Source organism: Ambystoma mexicanum, chromosome 6q (assembly GCF_040938575.1).
Source record: "Ambystoma mexicanum isolate Mex_15411 chromosome 6q, UKY_AmexF1_1, whole genome shotgun sequence".
Classification (NCBI taxonomy): Eukaryota; Metazoa; Chordata; class Amphibia; order Caudata; family Ambystomatidae; genus Ambystoma; species Ambystoma mexicanum.
The window spans coordinates 1,569,419,759-1,569,446,336 of record NC_090937.1 but is presented as its reverse complement, the minus strand read 5'-3'; the positions used below and the strand labels follow the sequence as shown (position 1 = coordinate 1,569,446,336).

General features: G+C 44.9%; 1 protein-coding gene across 9 annotated transcripts in view; it reads right to left on the bottom strand.

Moving 5' to 3' along the window:
* DYSF (dysferlin) overlaps window positions 1–26,578 on the bottom strand; it is a 1,254,081-nt gene that overhangs the window by 587,573 nt on the left and 639,930 nt on the right. For all 9 annotated transcript variants that reach the window (XM_069632290.1, XM_069632293.1, XM_069632296.1 and 6 more), the window contains one exon: window positions 11,688–11,861. In XM_069632290.1, coding sequence (XP_069488391.1) covers window positions 11,688–11,861 — 174 coding nt within the window. The remainder of the gene's footprint in view (window positions 1–11,687; window positions 11,862–26,578) is intronic.

The following is a 26,578-nucleotide window of genomic DNA, read 5'->3' as shown; positions in this document are numbered from 1 at the left end:
TCTGCCACTCTTTTACACTCCCACAACATATGTGGCACAGTGCACAAATTGACCCAGTGCCATGCAGAGACAATCATAGGTGTAGGGAGACCCCATGGTTCTCTCTCCTAAATCAGGTCCATAGGCGCCCCACAATCTGCCACACACACGCAAGGGATTCCTATCCAAGGGTGACTCTTATTTGGCCCTGATCATGCCTGTTAGGTCCTAGGATCACACACCCTAACCCCATACCTATGAGCCCCTATTATCCTACGGCTAGGACTAGTGAGACTACCAGAATGTTGACTTGCACAATTCCCATGTTGCATACTTCCAGCTCTCTAAGGACCCTGTATTTCCTAATTACCTTGGATTTTGGTCACAGCGTGGCACCGCATTGCCTACCTATCTTGCATTTTGGTCACTGGTAACACTATATCCCAGCCTCTCGAAGCTTTTTGCCCCACCCCTCACTCCAGTAGCACACGCACTTAATTCCTAATGCTACAAGCATTAAGATTAAGCCCTGAATCCAGAGTAGGGTTGGCTGTTAATGGCCCTGTGTTCATACTGAGGCCCTTGTTGCACTCAGGTGATCAGGCTTGGGCTTGTGGCTAGTTACCAGCCAAGAACACCCACAAACTCCATTTCTTAACACCACAATCTGGTTTGAGCATCTGGCACACTACGGAAACAACCTTTACCCATGTTTCCAACTTTCTGACAGCTGCTTATCATCACAAACCAACCTATATTCTAATACCTCATGATCTCTATGCTGTCGTTGATACTGTAGACCACCCCATTCATAGTCGGACCGGTGGAATTCAGGATACTATTCCTGTATTGTCCCCTACCATGCTAACCTTTCCTTCGCCATCTCATGAAACATGTTTACCTCTAATCCTATCTCCATCCTTGTCAGTGTAGCCCAAGGCTACTCCCTTGACTCTCTTCCCTTCAGGCTCTAAACCTCCGTCCTCTCCTTTGCTTTTTCCTATCACTACTTTGCAAACAACATCCAAATGTGCTCCTGCTTCCCTTCCTTCACTTCGATCACTTTCCACACATCTCTGATTGTCACCCATCAGTCCATCATTGGATGGCACTCTGTTGTCTCTTGCTTAAGTCATCAAAGACTTAAGTCATCTACCGCCCCACCACTGACACCACCCCTCTCCTTCCCTGACTTTTCTAATTTTCCCTGATGTGCTCTCACCCTCCCCCAAGGCCTGCAAACGTGTGGTCCTCTTTGACAGCGATCTTAACTTTCACCACTGTATCACTGCTACTGCTGCCTCTACCGATCTGCTCGAGCCCTTATTCTAAATCTGATAGTAGTCGTTTTAATGACTGAATTAGTCCCGCCTTGACATCTCCCTCTACTCCTTCACCATTCTTGATAAAATAATCAACTTCATTGCATGCATCATCTCTTCTCCCACTTCCCAACATCAAATTCATGGTAGACACAAAAAAGGTCTCATAACAAATCCATCCATGGTCATGCCCCAACTTCCCCCCCCATCTATCTAACTAAACCCATATCCTGCTTCTGTCCTCCTTGTAGCCTCGACTCTATGGCCCTCCATAATCTCCCCTTTTCCAGACAACCCTGTGCATCCTCTCGCTTCTGCGCCTTCTCCCTTCTTGCCCCTCACAACTGGAATTTCCTACCCCCAAACATCAAATGCACGGCCCCATCCACTTCTTTAAATATGCCCTCGAGATCTGCTTCTTATGCCTGGATGGAGAGTCTTTATTATTCCAGTACATCAGCCCTTTCCTCGGCTACCCTTTGTCTAGCACCACTGCATATGGTACTATTAACTTCGTGTAGGTCCATTCTCTATGTAAAGTACAAATTGTTGTGTTCTGTCCCTGGTCTATTGCCCACCATTACCCAATCATCTGTATGATTGCCCCAAAAGTTGTTGTTACTGTTGTGTTTCTGGTTGAAATACCTTTTCCCGCAACCACAACATCTTTGCCACTACCACAAAAGGACTCAGACGTGTCATCTAGATGAGCCTAACTCAGGGAGGTTGCTAAGGGCAGGGGGGGTACTGAGGGTGCTATAGCCCTGGGTCTTTTTTGTTGTAGCCCCGGATATAAGCTCAGGGCCTACAACCAAAAGGCTAGCTAACCCTGGGTCCCGACAGTCCTGACATTAGCGTAGTCCCAGATCTTTTCCAGACCTAGCAACACCCAGGTGAAGGGGTTCCCAAGTTACCTTCTTGGGAAACAAATTTCCCCTACATTAACCATCATCGTTTGGAGTTCAGAAGCTGTCAAAACTGCCACACCGACACTGCGGCATAGTGTGGGCTCCTCATCAATGCAACCAGACTGCAACAAGACCACTCCCTGCAGAAAGTCGCTCAATGGTGTATCACGGGTCATTGTGCCATCATGCAACCAGGCCATCAACCTTCTGTGTCAGTGCCTTAGTGTTTTGGTAGAAAAGGATTGACAAATATTGCAAGACTCAATATCATAGAATCGATAGAGGCAATATGTAAAGTGCTTGTGAATGTCGTCCACATATATCTTACACAGCTTTTGCATAGCTTTTATTTACTTTGTTGCCTTGAGCAATGATGAGATTTTGTACAACATTTCACAGGACTCTGAGAGATACAAGAGGCAGGTGTTCACCCGACCCATCCCAGCGGAGATTCCAGGGAGTTACAACACACTCGGACAAAACTAATATTACATTTTTCTTGAATCTGTAGTTGTAAAGATTCGTCTGAAAACATCTAATGAAACGGGATATTCAAAAAGGGCTGCCAATTATGAAGAGATGGTAAAGAATCTGAAGATGGCCTCCAGGGCTTGAGCTAAAGCGAGTGGTGCCTATTTGCTGATTGGTAAATGGTCTAAAATTAGACTGAAATTAGTTCAGTTTTCTTGTTATGTACATTTAAAACTGCCGTGGTTGTATACTGAGGATTGTCAGCCTGACGAGAGGTGATAGTCAACAGCATGTGAATCCAGGCAAGATCAAATGCTAAAGAAATGTGCTACAAAAAGCCACAGAGACTGCCTGCTTCATTAGCAAGAATAGTAACATAGCAAAGTTGTTTTGTTTTCAGCAAACTTTACGTCACAACCAAATCTTTAAAGTTTATTTCCAGGGGAGTGACTAGATCCAGACCCCTTCCCCTCACCCCCTGATTATTCCACTACTAATGAATATTCAAGGCAGTCCCTTTCAAATTGAAGCCCTACTTTTATGTCAATGCCATATCCCAGTTTTGTAGTTTTTAAATCTGATCACCCCAGCCCAGGTTCCATTTGTCTCCCTGGAAGGCACAGAAGCAGGTGGTATAATCTTATTTTCAGAGCTACAAAGGGGCGTGGGCCGATGAGGCCCTGGGGTTTTGTTTCCCTTTTGTACTGTCCTTTGTTCCCTGTCAGATTGCTTCTGTACCTTTTCAGTGTGTTCATTTGCCTGCACAATGTGTGCAGTATGTCTCATGTGCAGAAGCCGCCGCCTCCACCTTGGTGCAGGTTGGACCCTGTAGAAGAGGATGTGCCTTTCTCTCAGGCCACAGGCTGTCTGTGCCACGTGTGCATTACCTCGTTGCACACTACCCTTTAGATCAGGTTTGTCCAACTCCAGGCCTCAAGTGCCAGACCCATGTCAGGTTTTCAGGATACCCATCATTAATATTCATGAGGTGAATTTGCATACACTGATTCTAAATGTGTGCGCATTTTTCCTCATGAATATTAATGAGGGATATCCTGAAACCCCATCAGGATCCGAGCCCTCAGGGTCCAGAGCTGGACAACCCTACTTTAGATGCATTCCTCATCACAAGGACCTCTGTCCCTTCCTCATCAACACTCCATCCTGGACCATCCTTTGCATGAGGGTTTCAGCCTACTACATCAGGGTGGGGAGCCACAAAACAAGTCGTACTCCGGTGATCACGCACACATCCACATGGTATCCCCCCATTACTTCGCCAAAAACACTTCTTCAACACTTGCCTCTTCAGAATTCACTTCCTCAGACATTTTCTTCTTCAATCATTTGCTTCTTCTTCCCATTACTTTGTCTGCATTTTCACATTGTCAAGGTGGCATTGGATATGGTAAGGTTAGCTGAAAAGTTAGGGTTGGCATCAAGTGGGGATTAGGGGAAGAATATGGGTTAGAAACGATGAGGGGACAGTGGATCTCCCCCTTAAAGTAAGTGAATGTTAGAAGTGGCGAAAGACAGGAATGAGTAAAGGTATGAAGAGTTAATGTGACAAAGGGAAAGTAGGGAAAGTGAATGCCCCTGCATTCACACCTCACCCACATCCTATTTTAAAAACCTAGGCTACAAATTTCCCCTCTCTACATCCTATGCACCGAGCACTCTTTGGCAGCAGAGATCGCATGAAGACTCAATGTACCTGAATCTGTCTTGCCACCTGGCCCCAGGCTCCCTTGACTGGCCCCCACTTCAAATGAACTGATCACGTTGCCAACCCACTCATGTGCTCCAAGCCATCTTATCCAAAACCACCGGATCGCACTTCATATTCTATACACAACTACCAAACAATCTAATGATGAAGAATTACAAGCATTTTCCCCTAGCAATGACACACAGCCAGCAAGTAGACTCCCGAATCGACGACTAGAGGAAGATCCTCCCGTTCAATAAATCGCCTGCCAATCAAAAGCAACTCCATCAAGACAAAGCACCAACTGGGTTGTGCTCCCAAACTCTGAACAGATCATTTTCCAAGTCGCTTATTCCAAACAGTATCTGTAAGTCAACAACCATATCAATGTCTTTGTAGACCCAATAAACAAAATACAAACTGCACAATTGGCTTCCTACTTCCTCCTAACATCATTAACATTGGGCCTCATTACAGGGTTTCCGGAAAACCCACCGGTAGGTGTCGGGTTACAGGCTACCCCGTAGCACTGTTTCCGCTGCCTGACTTCCTGGTGCCACTAGGATATTACGGCAGGCGGCAGAAACAGTAAATCCCCATTTCCATGGAGTGCGATAGGACTCCATGGAAATGGGGAAACGGAAGAACCGGCACCTTCGGTGCTTCTGTGACAACCATGCCGGTAGGGGCCTGAAAATTCGGCATGACAGGCCTGCCGGGGGATCCGTGGCCCCTAATGGCATCGGTGTAGTATGGCGTTCGGTTTTTCCATTTTCTCAATAAAATAAAAATCTACCGCAAATGATGATGACATGTTTCTCTCCTTCATCAAGTATCTCCCATCTGGTGCATTAACAGCTCCACATTATTAAAGCCTCTCTATGCCAAAGGGCAATGTCCTTCGGACCTATAAATGTGACAGCGCTCCCTCTCTTTCAACCTCAGCAATGCTGACCTCAGCAACTACCACTTCTTTACTACCCCTACTGGCAAAAGTATTAAAAGGGCAGTAGACAACCATAGCCTACAGCAAGATTACCAATCCTGACTCAGGATGTGCTGCAGCAATGGGACCCCAGCGCCAGCGGAACCCAGCCCTCTTCGCCTTCTTGACCTCTTGGCAACCATGACTCAATCCACCTCACTACCATCCACAGCCTATTTATGTGCCTGATTTCCCATATGTCACTCCCAAATAGTACCGATGAATCGTCCTGCTACCTCTCCCCATTGCACTGAGGAGTCATTGATGGCTGCATATTGCAATGTTAACCTATATAGGATGTCCCGAGGAATCATACAATTTGCACAAGCATATGATTGGGACTCGGTGCAGGTTAGAACACCCTCCAACTAAAAGACCATTTACCCTCCATCGAACATTGAATGACCTACACTTACCTAAAACTCACCCGCCCGCTGTCTAATTCCGGAGAGCCTGCGTGCACCTAAAACTCGCCAAACCATCCTGGATCATCTTTGCTTACCTGAAACCTACCTACTCACCATCTAATGGTCACTCTGATCCAGTGGTGAGCCTCAATGATGTTACCCTCAATCTCACTTCCCATGAAAACTCACTCTGATTACTCATTGACTCACAACTCACCCACAAACCCAAAAAGTGCATGGTGACAGCTCTCTATCCCCAGGTGCCAACCCGCCTCCTCTTTCTCCAACTTCCAGGCAAAGTGTCAATCCACCTGAAAGCAGCCATAGCGACCTTCCCAAAGGCCTCACAGACACCTCTATGCACCAATGAAGAAAGCCCTGAATGCAAGTGCGTTGGCCTCATCATGGGTGTGAGCCTATCTGACGCCATCACGCCCCTCGCCATACATCATTCTACAGCAGCAAACTCTTTTTTTCCCGATACCCCTTCCAAACTGGATGTGTTTTCTTGAAGGCTTTCAACACCAGGGACACCACATCCAGGAATGGGATATCTCTACTGCAAGAAAGAAGCATTCTGCTTATTGGCATGTCTAACTGCACCCCCATGTTATGACATGCCCTGCCCTGAAAACGGCAGCAGCACCCAATCAAATTCCCTCCAGGAAGTAATTGCAAATTCTCCTCTTCTAGGACATACGGCCCGACAATCTGCCGCCTACGAAGATATGCCGCCTACCACTCAGCCCTTCCATCCGTAAACTATGAAAGAATAGTGCCACTCCTCCTACCACCGTGCATCCTCAAAGTGTGCCTCACACACACTTCCATCGCACTGACTATTGAAATCTGTTCCATCTGCCCCACCCACCACTGCCATGCACAGTGCTCCACTGCGAAGTGCAGCCAGGTCTAAGTTCCAAAACTGCTATTAAAAAAAAGGACAACTATCAAAACTGCTCCTCCTTAACTCTCTACAGCATCATTTATGGGCCATGATATGTGATATCAATCCTACAGAGCATGGTGTAAATGTGCCTACCAGAACATAATACAACATAATGAGGCGATATGTCCCTTGGCGGTGGGCTAACACTATCAGTAGCGACCCGCTACCCAAGTTAAGGACACCTACACGGGTGCTAATGGTGTCTTTAAAAAAAAAAAAGAAACGTACCTTTACCTCACAGCATGACGTCACGCAGAGCTGTGACCCCTGAAGTCTGTTTTCCATGTTGATGATGTTGATGTCATCAACATGGAAAATAGACTTCGTTGACAGCAGCACTGCACAGCGCTAGGTCATGCAGCAAAGGTAAGTTTCTTTTTAAAAAACACACACACTCTTTGCACCCACATAGGAAACCCCTTCAAGGGAACGGGGTGCTGGCTACCAAGGTTGCTCAGAACACGGGCTTGTACCATAGAATACAGCCTGCAATCCAAGCATCCTCCCAGGGTGCTAATGCAACATAAAAGAGCAAAGAATCAGCTGTAATAACGTAGATAAACAACTTATTACAGCATAGCATATACACCTAACACAGCATAGTGTAAAATATCATAACATAACGTAGAAAGTATGAGCGTATTGCAACATAGTAAAGCAGAGCACAGTATAGCGTGCATTAGCACCCTGGGAGGCGCCCAGAACCAATGAAAATGCTTGGAACGCAGGCTATATTCACAAAGATAAGTCTGCGTTCCGTGCGCTTCCCTTCCCCGCTCCCCCTTCCCACTCACCTTAGCTCAAGTGTAATGTCCTACACGGGTGCTAATGGTGTCTTGTATTTCCCTAAAAAAAAAAAAGACATATACCTTTGCTGCGCGGCACCGGGCCTGCAGTGTTGTTGTTCCACAGACCATTTACATGTTGATGCCGCTACAGTCATCAACAATGAAAACAGACTGCAGCTTTTAGTAGCACTCTGTGGCCCGGTTGGGCTGCCGGTAAGGTTCTTTCTTTTTTTTCTTCCCTCGGCAGCGGACTGACCCTTTCGGTAACAGCACCGCTTGCCTCAATATGCTTTCTTCCTCTTCCTTACCTTACAGTAAACTCTCACTCAAAGAGAATACTTTATTTTCACACAAGCTTGCCAATGCAGGCTTCGTTTCATGAATTTAACTGCAGGTGTAACTGAAGCTACACCTTCAAGAAACCGTATCAAGGCAAAATACATGAACAGTAACGCAGTGCACACATTATCTTAGAAATCCATCCTTTGTGAATTCTGTCTGACATCATTCCCAAATCCCTTGTGCATTGTGATATGATGACCAGTGACCAGGATGCATTTCAGGGAATGAAAACATGTCATTTATGCATCTCCTGTGAAATGAAGTCCCCGCAACATAGCATGACCCACCCCAGGCTGCAGCAATCAGGAGGAGGGATATACAATGTCTTCCATCTCACTTTGGGTGCATACCAGTAGTCGTAGCAGTCCGTCACGATCTGTAATTGGTAGCAGCACCATGTTCTCACCTTGTTTGAGGCCTTTTTCTTTGGGTACTAGCACTACGTGTAGCATGATGACATTGGACATGCCTAGCTGGCTAGCTACCTGGCACATGGCCTGCTTCAGTAAATGTATTACTCCTTTCCTGACAGAGTGCTTTTAAAGTATCAGGAAGACAGACATGTATTGAGGACGATAAGTACTTATACAGATGGTCAAGACAAAATAAATGAGCAAAAAGAGACATTCGGTCAAACGAAAAGAGGCACAGACGGACAGACGGAGACGCACAGACAGATGAATAGGGACAGAGCTGTTCACCGGTTCCAGGAACACCTCTCATTTTCTCAACTCCCCCCTCCAGGCTCTCCACATGCAGAAGCTACACAATGCCAACACTAGTCAATCGCCATCCAACAAGACCTCAAAACCAATGCACGGCTACAGTAAAGCAAAGTGATCCGATCTGGGAGGAATCTAAGTGCTTCCCTCCGCCTCCAGAATTCACCTCGGAGCAGTGTTATGGAGAAATCTCAACAATGTGCTAATTCCCTCCACTTTAGAGACCCCCAGCAACTTTGCTGGATTTTGAAGACTTGATTTCATTACCTGGAGAGAGTGTGACCCGTTCCCACTCTCTCATGTATTTTAATGTGATTTTATACACTGTGTTTCTTATTTGGGTATGGAGTCTAACCAACTCCATAGGCATCATCTTTTACAATTGTGTCACAAAGCACCTTCAGTGCAGTGGCACAGGGAAGTCTTCCAAATTTCCCAAGGATTAAATACCTTCTCTGGGATCAACTACTGTTTCCCAGAGCAGTAAAGTGAAATTGACTTCACTTAGCATTGTATTTGCTAGACCCAGCACACCCTATCTTACAATAGAGTGCTAGAGGGGTTACTTAGTATCCCTTATGTCTAAATGCTCATGTAAAATTTTTCATGTTATGCTTTCCTCAATTGACTGGCTAGTGGCAATGGTTTTGTTTTGAACTACCTTGGTTTGCATTTACCGCGACCGTTCGCGGCTCCGGTAAAGAAACCGCAGAAGCCATCTTTTTCAAAATGGTGTCCAGCCATCTTTGCTAAAATGGTGCACGGTCTTCTTTTTTTGCCAGGTCTTTGTATAAAGGTCCTTCTAGTGAGTTTCGCTGCACACCAAACCAGGTTTGGTCTCTTTGTTCATTTCGCCTTTGGCAGGGCTTCTTAGAGAAACCTGTCTCTGGCATCCGAGTCTCTGGGGTAGGCAGGAAGTGAGGGAGGTGCCCGAAACTCCCTGTGTTTAGTCTCCTAGGAGACCCAAATGCACTCTGTGGTGATTGGCTGGCTGACTGTCCGGCAACGACAGCCACCCCACTGGGTGAGTGACAGCTAGTCTTGGAAGGCAGAGTCATCCACTGGATGAAGGAACCGAAGAAGAGTTTGAAGAGGACGCCTGCTGCAACTCCTGGACCGCTGGTTTGCCCGGTGGAGCCCTGCTGCAGTGACTACTTGCCAAGTTTGCATCAACAGAGAAGCCCCCGCAAGGACGACTTCTTCCTTTCAGTTGGTGAGACCAACCAACTCCAAAGTAAGCCACCTGGACACCGATCTTGGAGCTGGTTGAATTTCCTCAGAGTGCTGCAGAAAATTGTATAGCCAGGGAGAGGGACACCAGATTGTGTGCGTTACTTTTAAGCTGGCCTAAAGCTTTTGGAAGATCATCCGGACTCCCACAAAGCAGGACTGACAAAGCCTGAGCCCCCTCAGCAGAGTGTGGGATCCCAGAAGCAAGGACAGTCCACCTTGACAGCCAGGAACTGCGCTTATTGCTATTTGCTGTACCGCAAGGAGCTGAAACGCAAAACAGCCACTGAAAGTAAAGTTTGCGGGTTGCCAGTTTTGACAGTGCCAGTGCAATGCAGCAGTCCCCTGACATCCTCCCTCTTGTCCCCATGACTGAGACCCAGGAACAGCGAGATCTGCAGAGCTGCACAGAAACAGAAGTCATCAGCTGCATCTTTTCTTCATTTCTAAGGTACTGTAAAACAAATCTAAGAGAACTTACCTCTTACTGTAGAAGTGCTTGTAACTTCCACAACTCACAAGTCTAATCAGTTTGTGGCCTTACATGTGATTCTTCTTTTCATCAAAGACTCCTAATAACCTGTGCAAAGACTTTTCCATTACTTACCAGAAGTGCTTTATCCTATCCAAGACTTTTGCCCATGTTGAATTGAATGACTCTTCGAGTAAACTCTAAAAGTATCTGCACTGCTTTGGAATATTTGTGGCCTCTTGTGTTCTAATAACCTTTGCCTTTTGCCAACTTTTAAGAGTATTCTGAATGCCAACAGTAAGATATTAATGTCCCCAGCACCCTTGTTACTGAAGTCACCTGTGGGTATAGGTTGTGTCGGTGGGCCATCCCAAAAGAGCCTTGTCTGATTGAGGAACTCAAAGTGTACAGTATTGAAGTATATTTGTGTGTTAGTATTCTATTGCTCCCTTCTGAAGAAGGCTTTATAACTGACTGATCAATAAATTAATAATTGTTTATGCAAGAAACCAGGGGCGTTGCTAGGGGGGGCTAAGGGGGGTATAGCCCCTGATCTTTTGGTTGTAGCCCCGGATAGAATCTCAGGAGCTACAGCCAAAAGACTAGCTAGCCCCCAGTCCCAACAGTTCCGACATCACCTTAGCCCCGGGTCTTTTCCAGACCTAGCAACTCCCCTGCAAGAAACCTTGAATGTAAGAGTTTATTTGAATACCTGTAACTATGAATCTTTGTGTAACTCCACTACAATTCACATTTCCCCTCTTGAGATAAGCCTGGCTGCTCAACACGCTACCTAAGGTTGGGTTGCCTATTCCTGTAGTCAGAGTTGTTTCTAGTGTCCCAGAGGATACTGCATTCATACTTTGCCTAACAAGCAGCATGAGGGACTCACTTAACCATTCAGCAAAGAGCTAACAGCCCAAAATGTGCTAAGTGTCTCTGAACCCAACCAATTCACCGTAGCAAAGGCCACATGTTCTGCCACCACCAAAACACTCTTGACCAGCCAACTCTACGCTACGTCCCACAAAGAATTCACCGTAGCAAAGGCCACACGTTCTGCCACCACCAAAACACTCTTGACCAGCCAACTCTAGGCTACGTCCCACAAAGGACCTCCTCTCTGCATCAAAACTACTGTTTCGGCCCCGTAGTCTTGGAAGCCAGACCACGCAGAGCAACAGACGTTCGAATCCCCGATCCGCACTTAGAAACCAAACTCATATGCGGTATTAGATGTGTTATAAAAAAATAATTAACTAATTAAATTCAGTACAAGAGCACCATTTCATTCAGAAGTCCATTTCAGGAAGTCTTCACTGTGCAATAAATGCATATCACCCCTTGCCTTCATTTGTGACTGCCCAGCTAGCAGGTGATCAGCACAAGTGTTTTTGTCCTTACCAGGGCACCTTCCAGAGCAAAAACTGCGGCCGCTCCAGCACGCTCCAAGGGCTCCATGCGCCGCCGCCATCGGCGTCGACGGAAGCTGTCTGTCTTGCGGTACTTCAGGTGAAACTTCCATCCAAAGAGTGAAGCGTACTCCCAGCCTTCACGCTCCCAGTCTTCAAGTTTGTGCTGTGAAAGAGTATATTACACTCATTACTCCAAAATTGTTACAAATGTGCACCACAATAAGACGAACAATTCAACTATTTTCTTGAAACCGGTGGACAAAGAGATGCATTAGTACTTATTCACAAATGACCAGACAATGGAAATTTAAGAAATACATGAAGTTCTTTCAGCAACAGAAACCGGAAAATGGATCAATAACAAAGAAATTGATTCTTGAAAAACAAAGGTGATGCTATGCCGGTACGCTAGCATCGCTGAGAATACTAAAACCACAGAAATCCCCTCTTTCGTGCAGCAGACGTAGAGGAAGACGAAAGAAATGGTATCTCACCAGCTTGAGCCAAAGTAGGCATTGAATGATCTGAAGGCCGGGGCGCCTCGGACCTTGGAATCAATGGTACTGCCTTTGACAGGAGGGGCAAGGATGGTTTTTCCATAAATTCAAACCTATCCAGGGTAGGACCTTTGATCTTTTTGTCCCTCTCCTTCTCCATGGAGCACGCTCAACGGTGGAGCTGCAGTGTGGGAAGACCGGTACTGAATGACTTCTTCCCGCTTGACATAGCATTGGTGAGCTGTGAAGAACTTCACCCCACGTTCGCTGATGACTTTGGGGTTCATGGAATGAAACAGCAGGCACGTGTCGGGATCCATACCCAGGCACCAAATGCAGCGCGGTTGTGGATAGAGGTGGAGGGACCAGAGTCGGCTGGGGTATGGTAAGAGCCAAATGTCTGGCTCCAACTCGGCTTGAGTGCCTTTGTGAAACAAGAGCCGAGCCAGAGCCGAGCCAGCATCTCTTTATCCTCTGTTACATTCACAAAATATATTAAAGTGACACTGCCACCTAGTGAAATGTAAAAGAACTTCATGCAGCCCTCTACTTGCACACAAGTAACTTTGTTTAGCTCTTGTCAAAAATTGCATGTTGGTGAAAAACTAAATTTGCAATCGGAGCATGTGCGCTCTGAAACCTGCAAAACTGTGAACAGGTCACACTAGTCTTGGGAAAGGGGAATGCTTTCCTAGACATGAAGCGTTCCACCTGCCACGCATCCCTTAATTCTTCACCCCACCCTCCCACCATTATGGACATGTGGCTGCTTCCTGTTTCTCCCACTTGTGCCTGCTGAAAGACTGGGAATAGCTCTCCAATGGTTTAAGCCCGCTCGAAGCTGTGTACTGTAGCAAGCTCCAAGTCTGGCTGAAACAATGGCCACAAGTGTTTTTTCCTTCACCGCAGCTTTGTTGTTGTGAGTCTAAGATTTCAAGGCACATTTGCAAAACAGAGGGGATTGTTTAGGCAGTTCTGGTACATGTGGCATTCCATTCCAGATGGTGGAAATAAAGCTAATTCCAGGTCTCAGAATGTTCACTTGCTATTAGCCATTGGCTTGTGCGAATGGACTCTTTACAAGTAAGTGTGTTTTGTGCCTATGTAGAGAACTGGACAATGACTTTTTATTCCTGGCTTGTAGCTTTAAAATTGTAATGTTGACTCCTGCTACAGTCATTCATTTTTTATTAATATAGTAATGTGTATGCTTTTAAGTCATCTTTATGAAACAGAGCATTATTCTAGCTCCTTAAACCCGTACATTAACACACATGTACATTTTTTTAAATATCCTGTGAATAGAGAAATAAAATAAAAAAGGTTTTTTCATCTATGAAGCAGTTTGAAAGAGACTCTAAGAACCTCACAAGAGGGCGATCCTAGAATAAAAAACAAACACTTTTATAAAAATACCCCCAACATAATAGACCAGCCTGAGTATTCTAATGTGTGAGCATAAAGGGTAAACTCAGGTGTGAGACCCTCCCTCGGTCCCTTTGGTGTAAAGTGATCATTGGATAGGCATGACAAGATAAGTGGTCAAGTGTCCACCTGGCAAACTTGGATCCAATCCCATCATTTCCGACAGTGTGTGATCCTGGTCTAATCCTTTTGTTGCACTGTGCCATATCTTCCAATATTGTTATGCAAGGTATAGAGTGTGATGTGGGCAGGGAGGAGGGTGACAGGTATTGTTTTGTTGTTGAGGGGCAGGATTAGAAGCATGGGATTTCAGTTTGAGGGTGGAGATGGAGAGGGCAAGATATGCAGGTTGCGTCGGTTCGGGTTGCACTTGTCTCGGCTGTGGCTCGGCTCTACCCACCAATTCCTTGCTTCCCCACCACTAGTTGGGAGCCAGAAACCATCATTTGCCTTTGCAGACCATATAAGGAATAAATCCTGACACGCGCTTGCACTTTAAAACACTTGACTAATCTGCGCCAGCTTTACCTCTCCAAGGGACATCATCAGGTGAGGATTCTGCAGGAGAATGAATTACCAACATCACCAGGTGAATAGTTGATCTGATAATGAGAACCTTCCCATAGGGCACTGGAACGCCCCCCTCTGCTGTTATTGATATGGTGTTGGCACTGATGTTAGGTCAGTTCCACCTCTTGACATTGAGTAGGGGTATCAGGCAGATATGCCCCCTTTCCCACATTTATTTGGGTTGGTTCATAACTATCCAAGAGACACATCCTGTTAAGGGGACTCGGTTTCCTAGTAGGTCTGTGGACATTTCCATATATCTTTGCTAACTCTTTACACACACTCCAGGAGCCTGCCTATCTATCTATCTATCTATCTATCTATCTATCTATCTATCTATCTATCTATCTATCTATCTATCTATCTCTCTCTCTCTCTCTCTCTCTATCTCTCTCTCTCTCTCTCTCTCTATCTATCTATCTATCTATCTATCTATCTGTCTGTCTGTCTGTCTATCTATCTATCTATCTATCTATCTATCTATCTATCTATCTATCTTTGTATCTATCTATCTATCTATCTATCTATCTATCTATCTCTGTATCTATCTATCTATCTATCTATTTATCTATCTATCTATCTATCTATCTATCTCGCTCTCTCTCTCTCTCTCTATCTCTCTCTCTATCTATCTATCTATCTATCTATCTATCTATCTATCTATCTATCTGTCTATCTATCTATCTATCTATCTATCTATCTATCTCTGTATCTATCTATCTATCTGTCTATCTATCTATCTATCTATCTATCTATCTATCTATCTATCTATCTATCTATCTATCTATCTATCTCTCTCTCTCTCTCTCTCTCTATCTCTCTCTCTCTCTATCTATCTATCTATCTATCTATCTATCTATCTATCTATCTATATTAATTTATACATAGCGCCACTAACCTGAAGGCTTCAGGGATCTCACAAAAGAAAAAACATGAAAGGAGAGGATCGAGAGGCAGAAACCTAAGAACAGAGATAAGCACTAGTGTATTAACCCAGTTCTCCATCAAAGAGGAAGGTCTGAAGCTTTGAGTCCCACCCTATTTAGCCGGCTCGTGAACTTATACCAAGAGGAGTCTCTCCAAACGTCTCAGTGGCCTTGTGAGCCACGTGCAGCCCACTGGGCCCCATCTGGACACCTGGAAAGAGGGACTGTCTGGGCATGAAGCCTCCCTTCATTATGGATGCAACATCTTACAGACTTAAAAAGTGATTATCTTAATTGCTTTCATCTATCGAGCAAATTTACTTTGGAAACATTGTTTGTCGTTTACAATTTGGTGGCATTTCCTGTACAAATACTGCCATTCTCAGGTAATAACAGGAAGGTTCTGCATGATTGACTGGCATGTGGACCCATCACTTATTCCCCACTTTGGCATTCCATAGGACACCATTGGGGATTGCATTTCACTGCATGCGATAGTGTTGCATGCAGTAATGGTTTTGTGTGGAAGAAACTCGTCCACACAAAAACTAATAAAAATTAGATTTGTACATAGCGCTTTAATCTAAAACACTTTACATAGGACATATTTACATACATTACTATTATTACCCAATCGAAATTGGTACTCATTTGTCAACCTGAAAAGGATGAAAGGCTGAGTTGGCAAAACCAGGATTTCAACCTGCGACCCGCAGATCAAACACAGATCACAGCAACGAGCATTTAACCTGCTGAGCTATCTTATAGCTATAAAGTAGGTATTGATTGGCAGTGCAGTACGATTGGCAGCATTTCAATAGTCACCACTTTTTTACTGCCCAGCCAAATTCTACATGAGCAAAATGATGTTTACTCCACAAGCCTCCTGTTGTCTTTCTTTAAAAGTAGCCGTTCCTATGTTTATTTGTCAGCAAAGAATCTGCAGGATAGGAAACCCCATCATCCCTGCACATAGGGAGTACAAAACCTAAACTCTCCAACCCCAGTAATAAGTGTTCCTCCTTAGATTTCATAATTACCACAACCCTTTTCAAAAAGAATGGGATCAAGGTTGCTCAATGCATGCCACCTCGCTCTAGCCAAACACTTGCAATGGGTTCTTGGCACCTATGAGCTCGTGCCTCTAACTGGATATGCGGACTTAACGTACTTCTTATTGTGTTATTTGTTCACACCGATATGATGCTGTTCGAGGTCATCTCTTTTGAATTCCTGCAGCCTCTTGCCAGCCCATCTAACACTGTATGATATAGTGTAGTATTGTGATGGAGCAGCAGTACTACCTTCTGCCCCAAACCTGCCCCTGTACTGCAAGGGCGGGACATGTTGCACACTGAGACAGACTTACTGCCCCATGAACCTTGAGGTGGTAGATAATATGAGTTAAACTGAGCTCCCTGAAACAATATGCCTCACCAACGTGAATGTACACGCCATCGGTCATAAAGGATTAGTCAGGCTGTGCGATACAAGTAAGGACTACAAGTGGTGGGAGAATGCATGAATGGTGTGCAGTGTAAATAGTGCAAAACGGTATAACAGAACAGGAGGTTCCTGGGTACCAAGAGCGGGACTCACTACACCAATAGGGCAGTTGGACTATAGGTAGATAAGATGCTGAGTACACGGCAGGGAGACCATTGTATGGCAGCCCCACAAGATGGAAGACAGGAAGACAGAAGTACAAAGAGGCCACAGCCAGCAGGTCTTAGAATTAGCAAGGCCTCAGAACCCAAGATCCTAGATTCACAAAAACACGTGTATTCTGGAAACCCAAGCAGTGCCCAGACTGTAGCTCATGGCCAGAGCCATGGTCAGAAACTCGGACAATAGTAATACATGAACGGAATGCAAGATAACAGTTCCCAGGACGAGTAGCTGTGGACTCCCAAGATTAATTAATTTTAATAAGAGCACCAACAACCATTGCTGTCCAGGTGCACAATACAGTAAGCCAAGAGATTATAGGAAAGTAACTGACTAGGGTCCCGAGCGGCCACGAAGAACACAACATGCATGTTAGAATTAGCTAAAACCTCAATAAATAGAAGGAAATCCATTCTCAAACACGGTACCCTAACACGTGATCCAGATACAAGAAACACTGGCTATTCATTATGAGCCAAACACAGATAAAACACCTGGAGTACACGTGCAGACACCAGACAGCATGCAAGGCCAACTATAAAAGAAAAGGGAAGGCTTCATCTCCACAGGATGACCAGGGGTATTCTTAAATTGGAAATATGGCAGACTGCAGAGGTCTCTACCCCCATTGTGTCTGGCTCATATCTTGACGCCTCGTCAAAGTGTCCAAGGTTGCTAAGCTAGATGCCAACCAATGAGAAGTACCCTTACTACACTGCTTATGATGGATGATGCCAACCAATTAGCGATCCCTGTAATGATATATTAGAAATGGTAGTAATAGTAGAATGGGTACAGGTGGAGCCTTCAAATAGGTATTGACCAATAAAGTAACTAACTCATATATATGCTATATGTAATTAGAACTATTAACCAACCCAACTTACTCGTAGATTTTGTAAACTGATAGGATAATGTGATGTAATTGCTGATTCAGTTTTGGTACAAAAATGGCTTATATTAGTTGAAAATAATGCAAGCTACGAGAACGAGATGCCTGTATGCTGTCCCAGCTAGGACTCATTGTTTGAAAAAAGCTGGGTTTTGACGTGCACCTGAGTCCTCCAACATGGAGTATTGTTCTCACTAATTGTGTGATCTTGGCCGCACCTTTGCAGTATATTGAAGCGTATAAAGCACACAATCACCTTCAAAGGGCTTTCAGGCTCTGAACAAGAGACATGAGCCATATTACCATGGAGGCAGGGAAAAGACACAGCGCTAATGAGGATAAAGGAAAGTTTTTTAAGTTGTTGTCTGAATTTCATATAATGAACTGTCAGGCGAAGACTAGTTGAAAGAGGAATTCCAATGCCTTGGAGCCTGAACCGAGAAAGCCTGCCCACCCCAGACAGCTAGTCTGAATCTGGCCACAACCAGAAGGTAAGTATTTGCAAAATTGAAAAAAGCAGGCATAAGATCATAGTAGGGCTTGCGTAGAAGGCACAAAGCATTACACTTGAGGCCTTGTTCCACTGGCAAGAAGTGGACTAAGTGCAGGACTGGCTAATATACCAACCTAGCAGCTGTGTTTTGAAAAATTTTCAATTTGTGGAGCAACTCTTTAGGTTACCCCATTGCACAAGTCCAACCAACTAGAAACAACCGTGTTTACGGGCTGAATTCAATGCAGAAAAGAGAAATAGTTAAAAAACGTTGTCAAGGAGTTTAGATAAAAGAAACCCAATCTAGAGATCATAGAAAATGAGACTTCAGAAACATCTTTGGGTCGATCCGAACTCCTTAATCCTGCACTTTCTGAGAGGGAGCAGGGCACATACCCAGAATTTTGAGCCAGAGATCATCGAACCCAGGATCCGGATGTGGAGCTTCTTGAAAAACATTAAGAGCATGGTCATTAGCAAATCAGTAGGATGGAGATGAGCAGATTAGAATCTCTCATATGTGTATGTTAAGTGTATGCCGATTGTGATACGTCCACAGACTAGCCTGCTCCAGACAATCCTTAAATTGTGTATAATATTTTTCTGAATAAATATGGAACCTAGCACCAAAGGATCTAATTAGATCAGTGTGATGCTGGGAATGCAGCTGAGGAACAGGGCCTCTGAATCCTTGTCCTTTATTGCTTTTTATCATGTGTTCTGTCTTGTTTTCCGTGCAGGAGCTCAGGTGGGACTCGTGGCGATGCGGCTCTTCCTGTATTTGGTTTGATGAACAGACCCTTGGGATACCCTTATGGCACCCATAGGTGGGAGTACAACCCTATATTCATAGTGTATGTTTTTGGGCACCGGTGTGTGGCCCACAGAGCAGGGTACAGGCTGGTGGCAGCTCTGTGCTGAATTGACAGGTGCCCTGAGCGCCCTCCATTTTGGGATGCCCAGGCGCTGTCATTGGAATCAGTGGATTCCTGATAGGAAACAAGATGGCCTCTGTGGCCTCTTGCTTTCTATCGCCTGTTACCTTACTTTTCCCGAAGTCCGGGGAACCCTAACCCCTGACTGGCTGTTGGGTGCAAGTTCCATATATAGTGTTGTGGGGAAGTCCAGGCCAGACTGGCTGGAGCCTTCCCAATGACTGTATGTTGTGGGTACGCCCATGGGATGGGACCTGGGTGAATGGAGTGTGTGACGAATATGCATTCTCTGTTATGGGTGTCTAGTATCTGGTGTTTGACAGAATGACTGAGATAGCCCTGCCCGAAACTGGTATGAATGCAGTGTAGAGAGCTGAATGCCAGAGTGCTTGTCCGAATCCACATTCTGTGTTGTGTTGTGTTGTGAATGTCTGGATGGAGAAGAATGGCCTGAATGCACTGTGCACCTGATTGGCTGCCTGACTGCCCGAATGCCCTTCTGAGTGATTGGTTGCCTGTGTGTGACCCAGCAGAGTGAATGGGAGATCAGCAGTATATCTTGGGGCCTCTCACTGCTAGAAATCATTCAGAAGCTGAAGTTGAAAATGATGCTTAACTTTGAAGCATGCTGGAAGAAGAAGAACTGTTGCTGATGTCCTTCGCTGATCTGAAAGCTGCTTTGCCGTCAAGGAACTGATCCAAGAGAGGACCTGGCTAGGAGACCTCTTCCTGGGCTACGAGGGACCATCGTGCACCAGCTGATCTTTGCCAAAGCTCCCTGGTAGACAGACCTATGAAAGGCTGCCGACCGGAGAAGGGGACCGCCGAGGAGAACGACGAAAAGCACCAGACAGCCGTCCCCCGACAACGACCGCCGTCGCCGACTAAAGTCGCTGTGCTCCCTTTGCCTAAGAACATTTTGATCCAAGGACTCCCTTGTTTATCATCGTCGATCGCTTTCATCCTGCCAAAGAAAGTCAAGGCCGTTGATGACCAAGGAGAATCTGCCAGTGGGTTTCCCGCCACCCGAAGAACTCAGAGACACCAACGAAGCTACTGAAGCCAGCCGTGGTCACGTCCCATTCGCCGACGCCAGATGCCAACTACCCGACGCCCTTGCTGGGCCAAAGTTCTTCACTGACTCTTTGCGGCAACGAACCATCATCGCCGAGATGCACTGCACACCTAGCCTGTAGCAGGACGTTTATGACCACTCGTCAACGAGCAACGCAAGGACCAAAGTTGCTACCTCAACGACAACGTTCACCCTTCCTTCATCTCGGAAGCTCGACGACTCATGGCTTCTGCCTGAAAGGGAGTACACTCAAAAAGGGCCTGTCGATTCCCTGATGAAGAATTCTACAACACAAGGTACATTTGGGTTGCGGAATAATTGAAGAAGATAAGACTCTAATAGACAATACATGGACTGGGCTTGTAGTACATCTTCATTTACAGGTTGCCCAGGTGGGGGGATCCTCACACAGAACTGTGCCTCATGGTAGGGGCTCAGTATTCTGCCAATTGTCTAACTAACTTGTTTTCCTCCTAGGTCTATGGTTGATATTGTTTTGCTGTGTTGATTCATATGCTATTTGAACTGAGTACAGTTGATGCATTTTAATGGAGTCAGAGTAATCGTGGTACCACCTAGGACTGTATATATTTACCATTTTAGAATTGTCGGAGCACAATGTGTATTATCGTGATTGTGTATATAACGTTGAACCTTATTTATATAAAGACTGTGTATTAACTAATACAGTGTGTGGACATTCCTTTGTGGGGGCTTGGAGACTACACTGTACTAAAGAACCAGCCTGCATCACCTCCCGAGAAGCTTGGCCTTGATTGCTCGTCCATTGCTACCAACAATAGAGAATCTTGGCTGGGGTCCTCTGTGCCTCTGCTCTGGCATATAGAGAGCAGGAGTATAGACACCCCCCACCGGTCCTTTACAATCAGCCTGAGGTCTCATGTAAAGGTTAAATAGTAGCTAACTAATAGCAGAATCTTGTGGTACAATGCAAGAGATGGGCGTGCTTGCTGAGACAAAGGGCATAATCACCACTGATTGATTTTTACTCAAAAGGAATGATATAAGCGGGACAGAGCCTTATCTATAATGCCAAAATCATGTAAACGTGACAGAGGAATACCATGGTCGATGGTATGAAATTCTGCAGAGAAGTCTAACAAGATAAGAAATCCCACTACTCTGCTATTCACCAGCCATCTAACATCATTGATGACAGCACCAAATCTAACTCCACCCTCCCCTGCTAACCCTGTGGTCTCCCTTACTACTCCAAAAAAAAAAAATATATGTTAAACTCATTTTTTTTATTTTACAAATTCAAGCTCCTGGGCTGTGTTTAATGCCATGTGGCACTTTTATTCAATAGTGGCTGGCTTTCTTGTTCAGACTTCTTTAAAAACAAAAACAGGGGGTGCCACAAGCGTAACACCTTGATGAGTGACCCTAAATAAGAAAGAATATGAATAACAAATAATTTATCTTTCTGGAATTATGTACAATATTTGATAGACTCATTAAAGGTTTATTTCAGGCACACTTCAGGGGGGGTGTCATTGATTTAGTCTGTTCTTAAAGTAGAATAAACATCCATTGCGGACTATGTATTTTGCTTTTCGCAAGTTGCAGTTATAGCATGTTTGTTTTCTACTGATACATATGGTGATACATTCTTGTATAAAAGGTATAGCCCGGTACAGGGATATTGCAACCATGTTTTTATAGTGTACTTAGGAACAATGCTATGTGAGGCCACTTCCTGTTTTGTCAAGGGGTAAAAGGTCTGTGTCCCATCACTTCCCATGATGTCAGTTCGGGGTGGGGTCAAATTACATCACTTCATGCGATGTCACCATAGGTCAAAGGTCATGTGATGTCACTTCCGCTACCCTTGGCATTTTGGTGAAATGACGTCCATGTCCACCCTGTTTGGCTCCCTTCCTGGGTAAAGTCTTCGAGAAGTTGGCCCTCCGTCCAGTTGATCCTTCACACTGAACTTGTTTGTTGCCTCCATGATCACCAAAACTGAAACTGCTCTCCTGAACACCCACCTGAACACTCAAAAATCTCAACTCTAACTCTCCTTCTGTTCTCATTCTCCTCAACCTCTCTTCTGCTTTTGACACAGTCAACAAGTCCATCCTCCAAAATGGCTCTGTTACACCCTCGGCATCACGGACCGGGCACTGGACGGGCTGATCTCTTTTCCTCGCTAACCGCTCTTCCCAACTGCAACTGGGCCCTTTCTCCTCCACCATCTCCTACTCTACCTTGCAGCGTGCCCCAGGGCTCTATCCTATCGCCGTGGCTCTTCAATATCTACCTCACCTATCTTATCGCCTCCTTCTCCCCTCACTTCCAGTGCTATGCTGATGACACTCCTTCGGCGCCCCGATTGGCCACATCATCCATCTATTGTGGGTATCAAAGCAAATCGCAGGTGAAGCTGTTGGCCCCCATGCAAGGCCTACACATAAGGCCTTTTTTTAAATTGTTATTAATTATTATACAGTTGACATAGGTCAAACTGTAATACTATATATTTACTTTGTATCATAACAAATCCAAATTAACAAAATGTAATAGCTTAAAATTTCTTTAAAATACATTCAATCTGAATCCACAGTTTTGTCAAGAATAGAATGCATCCCTCATCATTACCTGACATAAAAAATTCCATAATTGCATAATCCCCAAGATAGAATATAACCTCTTCTGGTTTCTGTGAGCATAGTGCAACTCAGCAATATGTGTTTAGCGGTGTCAATGCATTTATAATCACATACACCATGTAGCCTATCTTCCCTAGCAATTCCAGTATGTGCTCCCAATATTTCAATTAAACTTAATTTTGAAATAATTGGCACTATAGGAGGGTACATTCACTCTCATCAAATAGTGTACCACATGTACAGCTGTCGTTGACTTTCCAGGCAGGTCTACCAGACTTTGTCATGTACCGTCCGGTACATGAATCAATTTGCGTACCTCATTCTTAAATCTTGCATATGTGAGAGTAAGGCTTCCACCGGTTAAGCTACTGATTCATGTTTGTGCCTGTGATGCCAGTCATCCGATGTAGCTATACTTCATATACGACCCTTTGCATAGCAGCACTTCCTTAATTAAGCATAATAGTGAACCATACTAGATATTCGTAACTTTCCAATACATTTGAAAACTGCCTAAATCTATCATGGCGAGACGCTAATAATGCCAAATTCCAAATAAATATATTCAGCTGGCAGTCCATTATTCAGACGCATAGGTTTGCACAAAATGCTCCTCTCCAGTTTTGCCACCTCCATCAACTTCTTCAATCCCCAAAAACTCTATTCCATAGGTCAAAATAGGGAGAATCTGACTCTTGTACAATATGACCATAGTGCCAACCGAGTACCCACCCACCTTAAATGACAAAGATTTAATAACACCAACCGCCTGAGCGGTCCTGAGTTTAACATTCGATAGCTGTTGCTTACCATCGAGTTTTGAGTCAATCACCACACCAAGATATTTGTAAGAACGTACTATCTCCATCATATCGCCATTTATCGACCAGGAGAATTGATATTGTTTTCTTCCTGATCTACACTTAGGTGAAAACAGCATCATTTTAGTTTCATTAACATTAATCTTTAGTGAATTAGGCTGGGAAGATTCCTGCGATAGATCCAAGAGTGTCTGCAGCCCCTTAGGGGTAAGGTCCAACAGTAGCAAATCATCAGCTGAAGCAAGCCACTGAATCTCTGTAACGGCCATTTTAGGAGGAATAGATGTCACATTCATAATAGAGTCACCCAGCTGTGCAAGGTACAAATTAACCACAGTCGGAGCGAGGATGCAGTCCTGTTTTGAACCAGAGTCGGTGTTAATCCCTTTGCTCACTCCTCCCGGATGGTTAATTCTCACTTTAATCGTGCTAAACAAACCAAGGAGGATATTCCATCTAGTCAGGTCTGTCTGGTTCATGGGTATGATGTTATTTTCCCTCATCCAATGGTTTAGTTCTAAGAAATGTTGAAGGGGCATCAAGCAAGGCCAAAAGTCTATAATTACCAGGATCTTGTCTAGCTCCTTTTTTGTAAATGGGCACGACTATGCCTTCACGCCAGGTAGTCGGAATGCGCTAGGTGAGCTCAATCAAATGAAACAAGTATAGCCCACCTGCCCAAATGATAAAGTCCTTCTTAATCAGTTGATTAAGTTCCGTAATACCACTGAAGTGCAGTGCTAGATGAGTATTAGAAGTTGCCTGTCTGTGCCTGTCTCAGCAAGGATGGCCTGGATGGTCCATAACACGACCAGCTCCTGACCCACAGGTATGTGACCACCACTCCCTTTCTGTCACCAGTTACGCCTTTCCTGTCCAATCACCTTGCCTGCGCATTCATCCACACCACCTACAAAATTGCTCCCACCACTGAAACTTACCCTCGACCAAGGGAGTTGCCAGGACTGGAAAAGACCCGGGGCTAAACTGATGTCGGAACTGTTGGTACTGGGGGCTAGCTAGTTTTTTTCCTGCAGCTACTGAGATTCTATCCGGGGTTACAACCAAAAGATCAGGGGCTATAGCCCCCTTAACCCTCCCTCCCTAGCAACGCCCCTGCCCTCGACTATCACAACTCTAACCTCCCCATATCCACAGGATGTGAGGATGCACAGGTTTAAAGGGAAGGACTGCAAGTATGGGGCCTATATATCTATAAGGTTGTGATCACGTGTTTGCTTATTTACTGTTTGACTCAGCAGTGGAGGTTTAGGCAAATGAGATTTTGCTTTCACATATGCATTGAGTTGCAAGTTAAGTTTTTTGTGTCAGTGTACCACTAATTGAAATTCATCTTTTTGTCTTTGTTTCTGTCTTTGTAGTGTATTGTTTTGTTGTTGTGGTTGATTTTTACAGAATGGTCTGTTTTTGAGTTTATGCTCTGTATGTTGATTCACTTATTTGTTAATTTCCTATACAGGGTTTGGCCCTGATGATGTATAGTCTACGAAATGCATCGGCACTTCGCAAACCTTTGTGACTGTGTCAGAAACTGTGTACTAGAGCTTGTTTCTTTTGAATGTATAGATGAGCAGCAAAATATTTTCTCTATTTATGCCCATAAAGTAACTGCTAATTGATTATTACCCCCATCGACTGGGCGTTAAGAGAGCCTGTGGTTCTTGGAGGCGTCCCCTGTGAATGGTTTGTGTTGTTTAGATTTGGCCTGGTGCTTATGGTCTTTTTTTTGCCACTGTGCTCCACATACCTTACGTTGAATTATTTTGGAATTTATTTGTTGAGGTTTTTTTCAATCTTAATACTTAGAATTATAGGAAATAGCAGTGCCCACCTGTCACCCTTTCACCCTTTCAAGCAGTTTAGAATAATGCGAAAGGAGAGAGACAGGGCAAATGTTAGCCAGTAGGTTCGGGTCAGCCCTTTGCTTTTTTAGAAGATTAATGACTGTGGCTGTTTTGAAAACAGAGGGAAAGCAAGTGGAATACAAGGACAAGCCCAAGGACAGGACAGGTCGAAGAGTTGTGTGAGACCCCCAAAACGGACGGTAGGCTTCACTAGCTGAGAAGCAAGGGGGTCTTAAGGGGCACAAAAGCGGTTAGCCTTCATCACTAGAGACAGCACTTTGTCAGTATTAGTGAGACTGAAGTGGAAGATGGAGGCAGAGAATGATGGTACAGTAAGAAGAGTATAGAATGTAGGAGGGTGGAGCGTGAGGAAGAGTCAGGAGAGACTCTAATTTTGGAAATGTTTGCAGCAAAGTATTCAGCTAGGTCATTAACTGTGAGAGTGGAGTGGATAGGCATAGATTTAGGAGGAGTGAGGGGTGAGTTTAGGGTTCCCTGTAGCCGGTGAGGATGGTTAGTGTGAGAGTCAATGAGGGTGAGGTAGAATTCCCTTTTCGCTCTATCAAGATCAGGGCAGAGAAGTAGAGTATCAGGTCCTCATGCGAGTGGGCACGCCACCATTTGCGCAGCAGCTGACGCATGTCTGTGCAGAGAGAGCGTATGAATGGGGTGACCTATGGTTGAGGATGCCGAGACTTAGCAGTGAAAGTAAGCAGTGGGAAGTCAGAGGAGAATGACTCATATAGTAGGGATTGGAAACTGGAGATGGCAGCGTTGGTGGAAGAGGCATCTCGTGTGAAAGAAGAGAGTGACATCGGTAGGTCAGAGTGAAAGGGGGGAAGGGCATAAGGTTTACATTTCCTCTTAGTAATAGGTGAAGCAAGTGGTGAGGAAATATCAGAAGGTGGAAAGGAGATGGTGGTGGAAACAACTGAGTGATCAGATATGGAGTGGGTGACAGTAGTATTAGTGGCTGAGAGATGGAGATGAATAAGTGATCCAATGACTTACCCCCTGTGTGCATAGGTAGGTTATGGATAGCGTGCAGAGCATGGTCACTAAGAGAAGACTGAAGTTCAG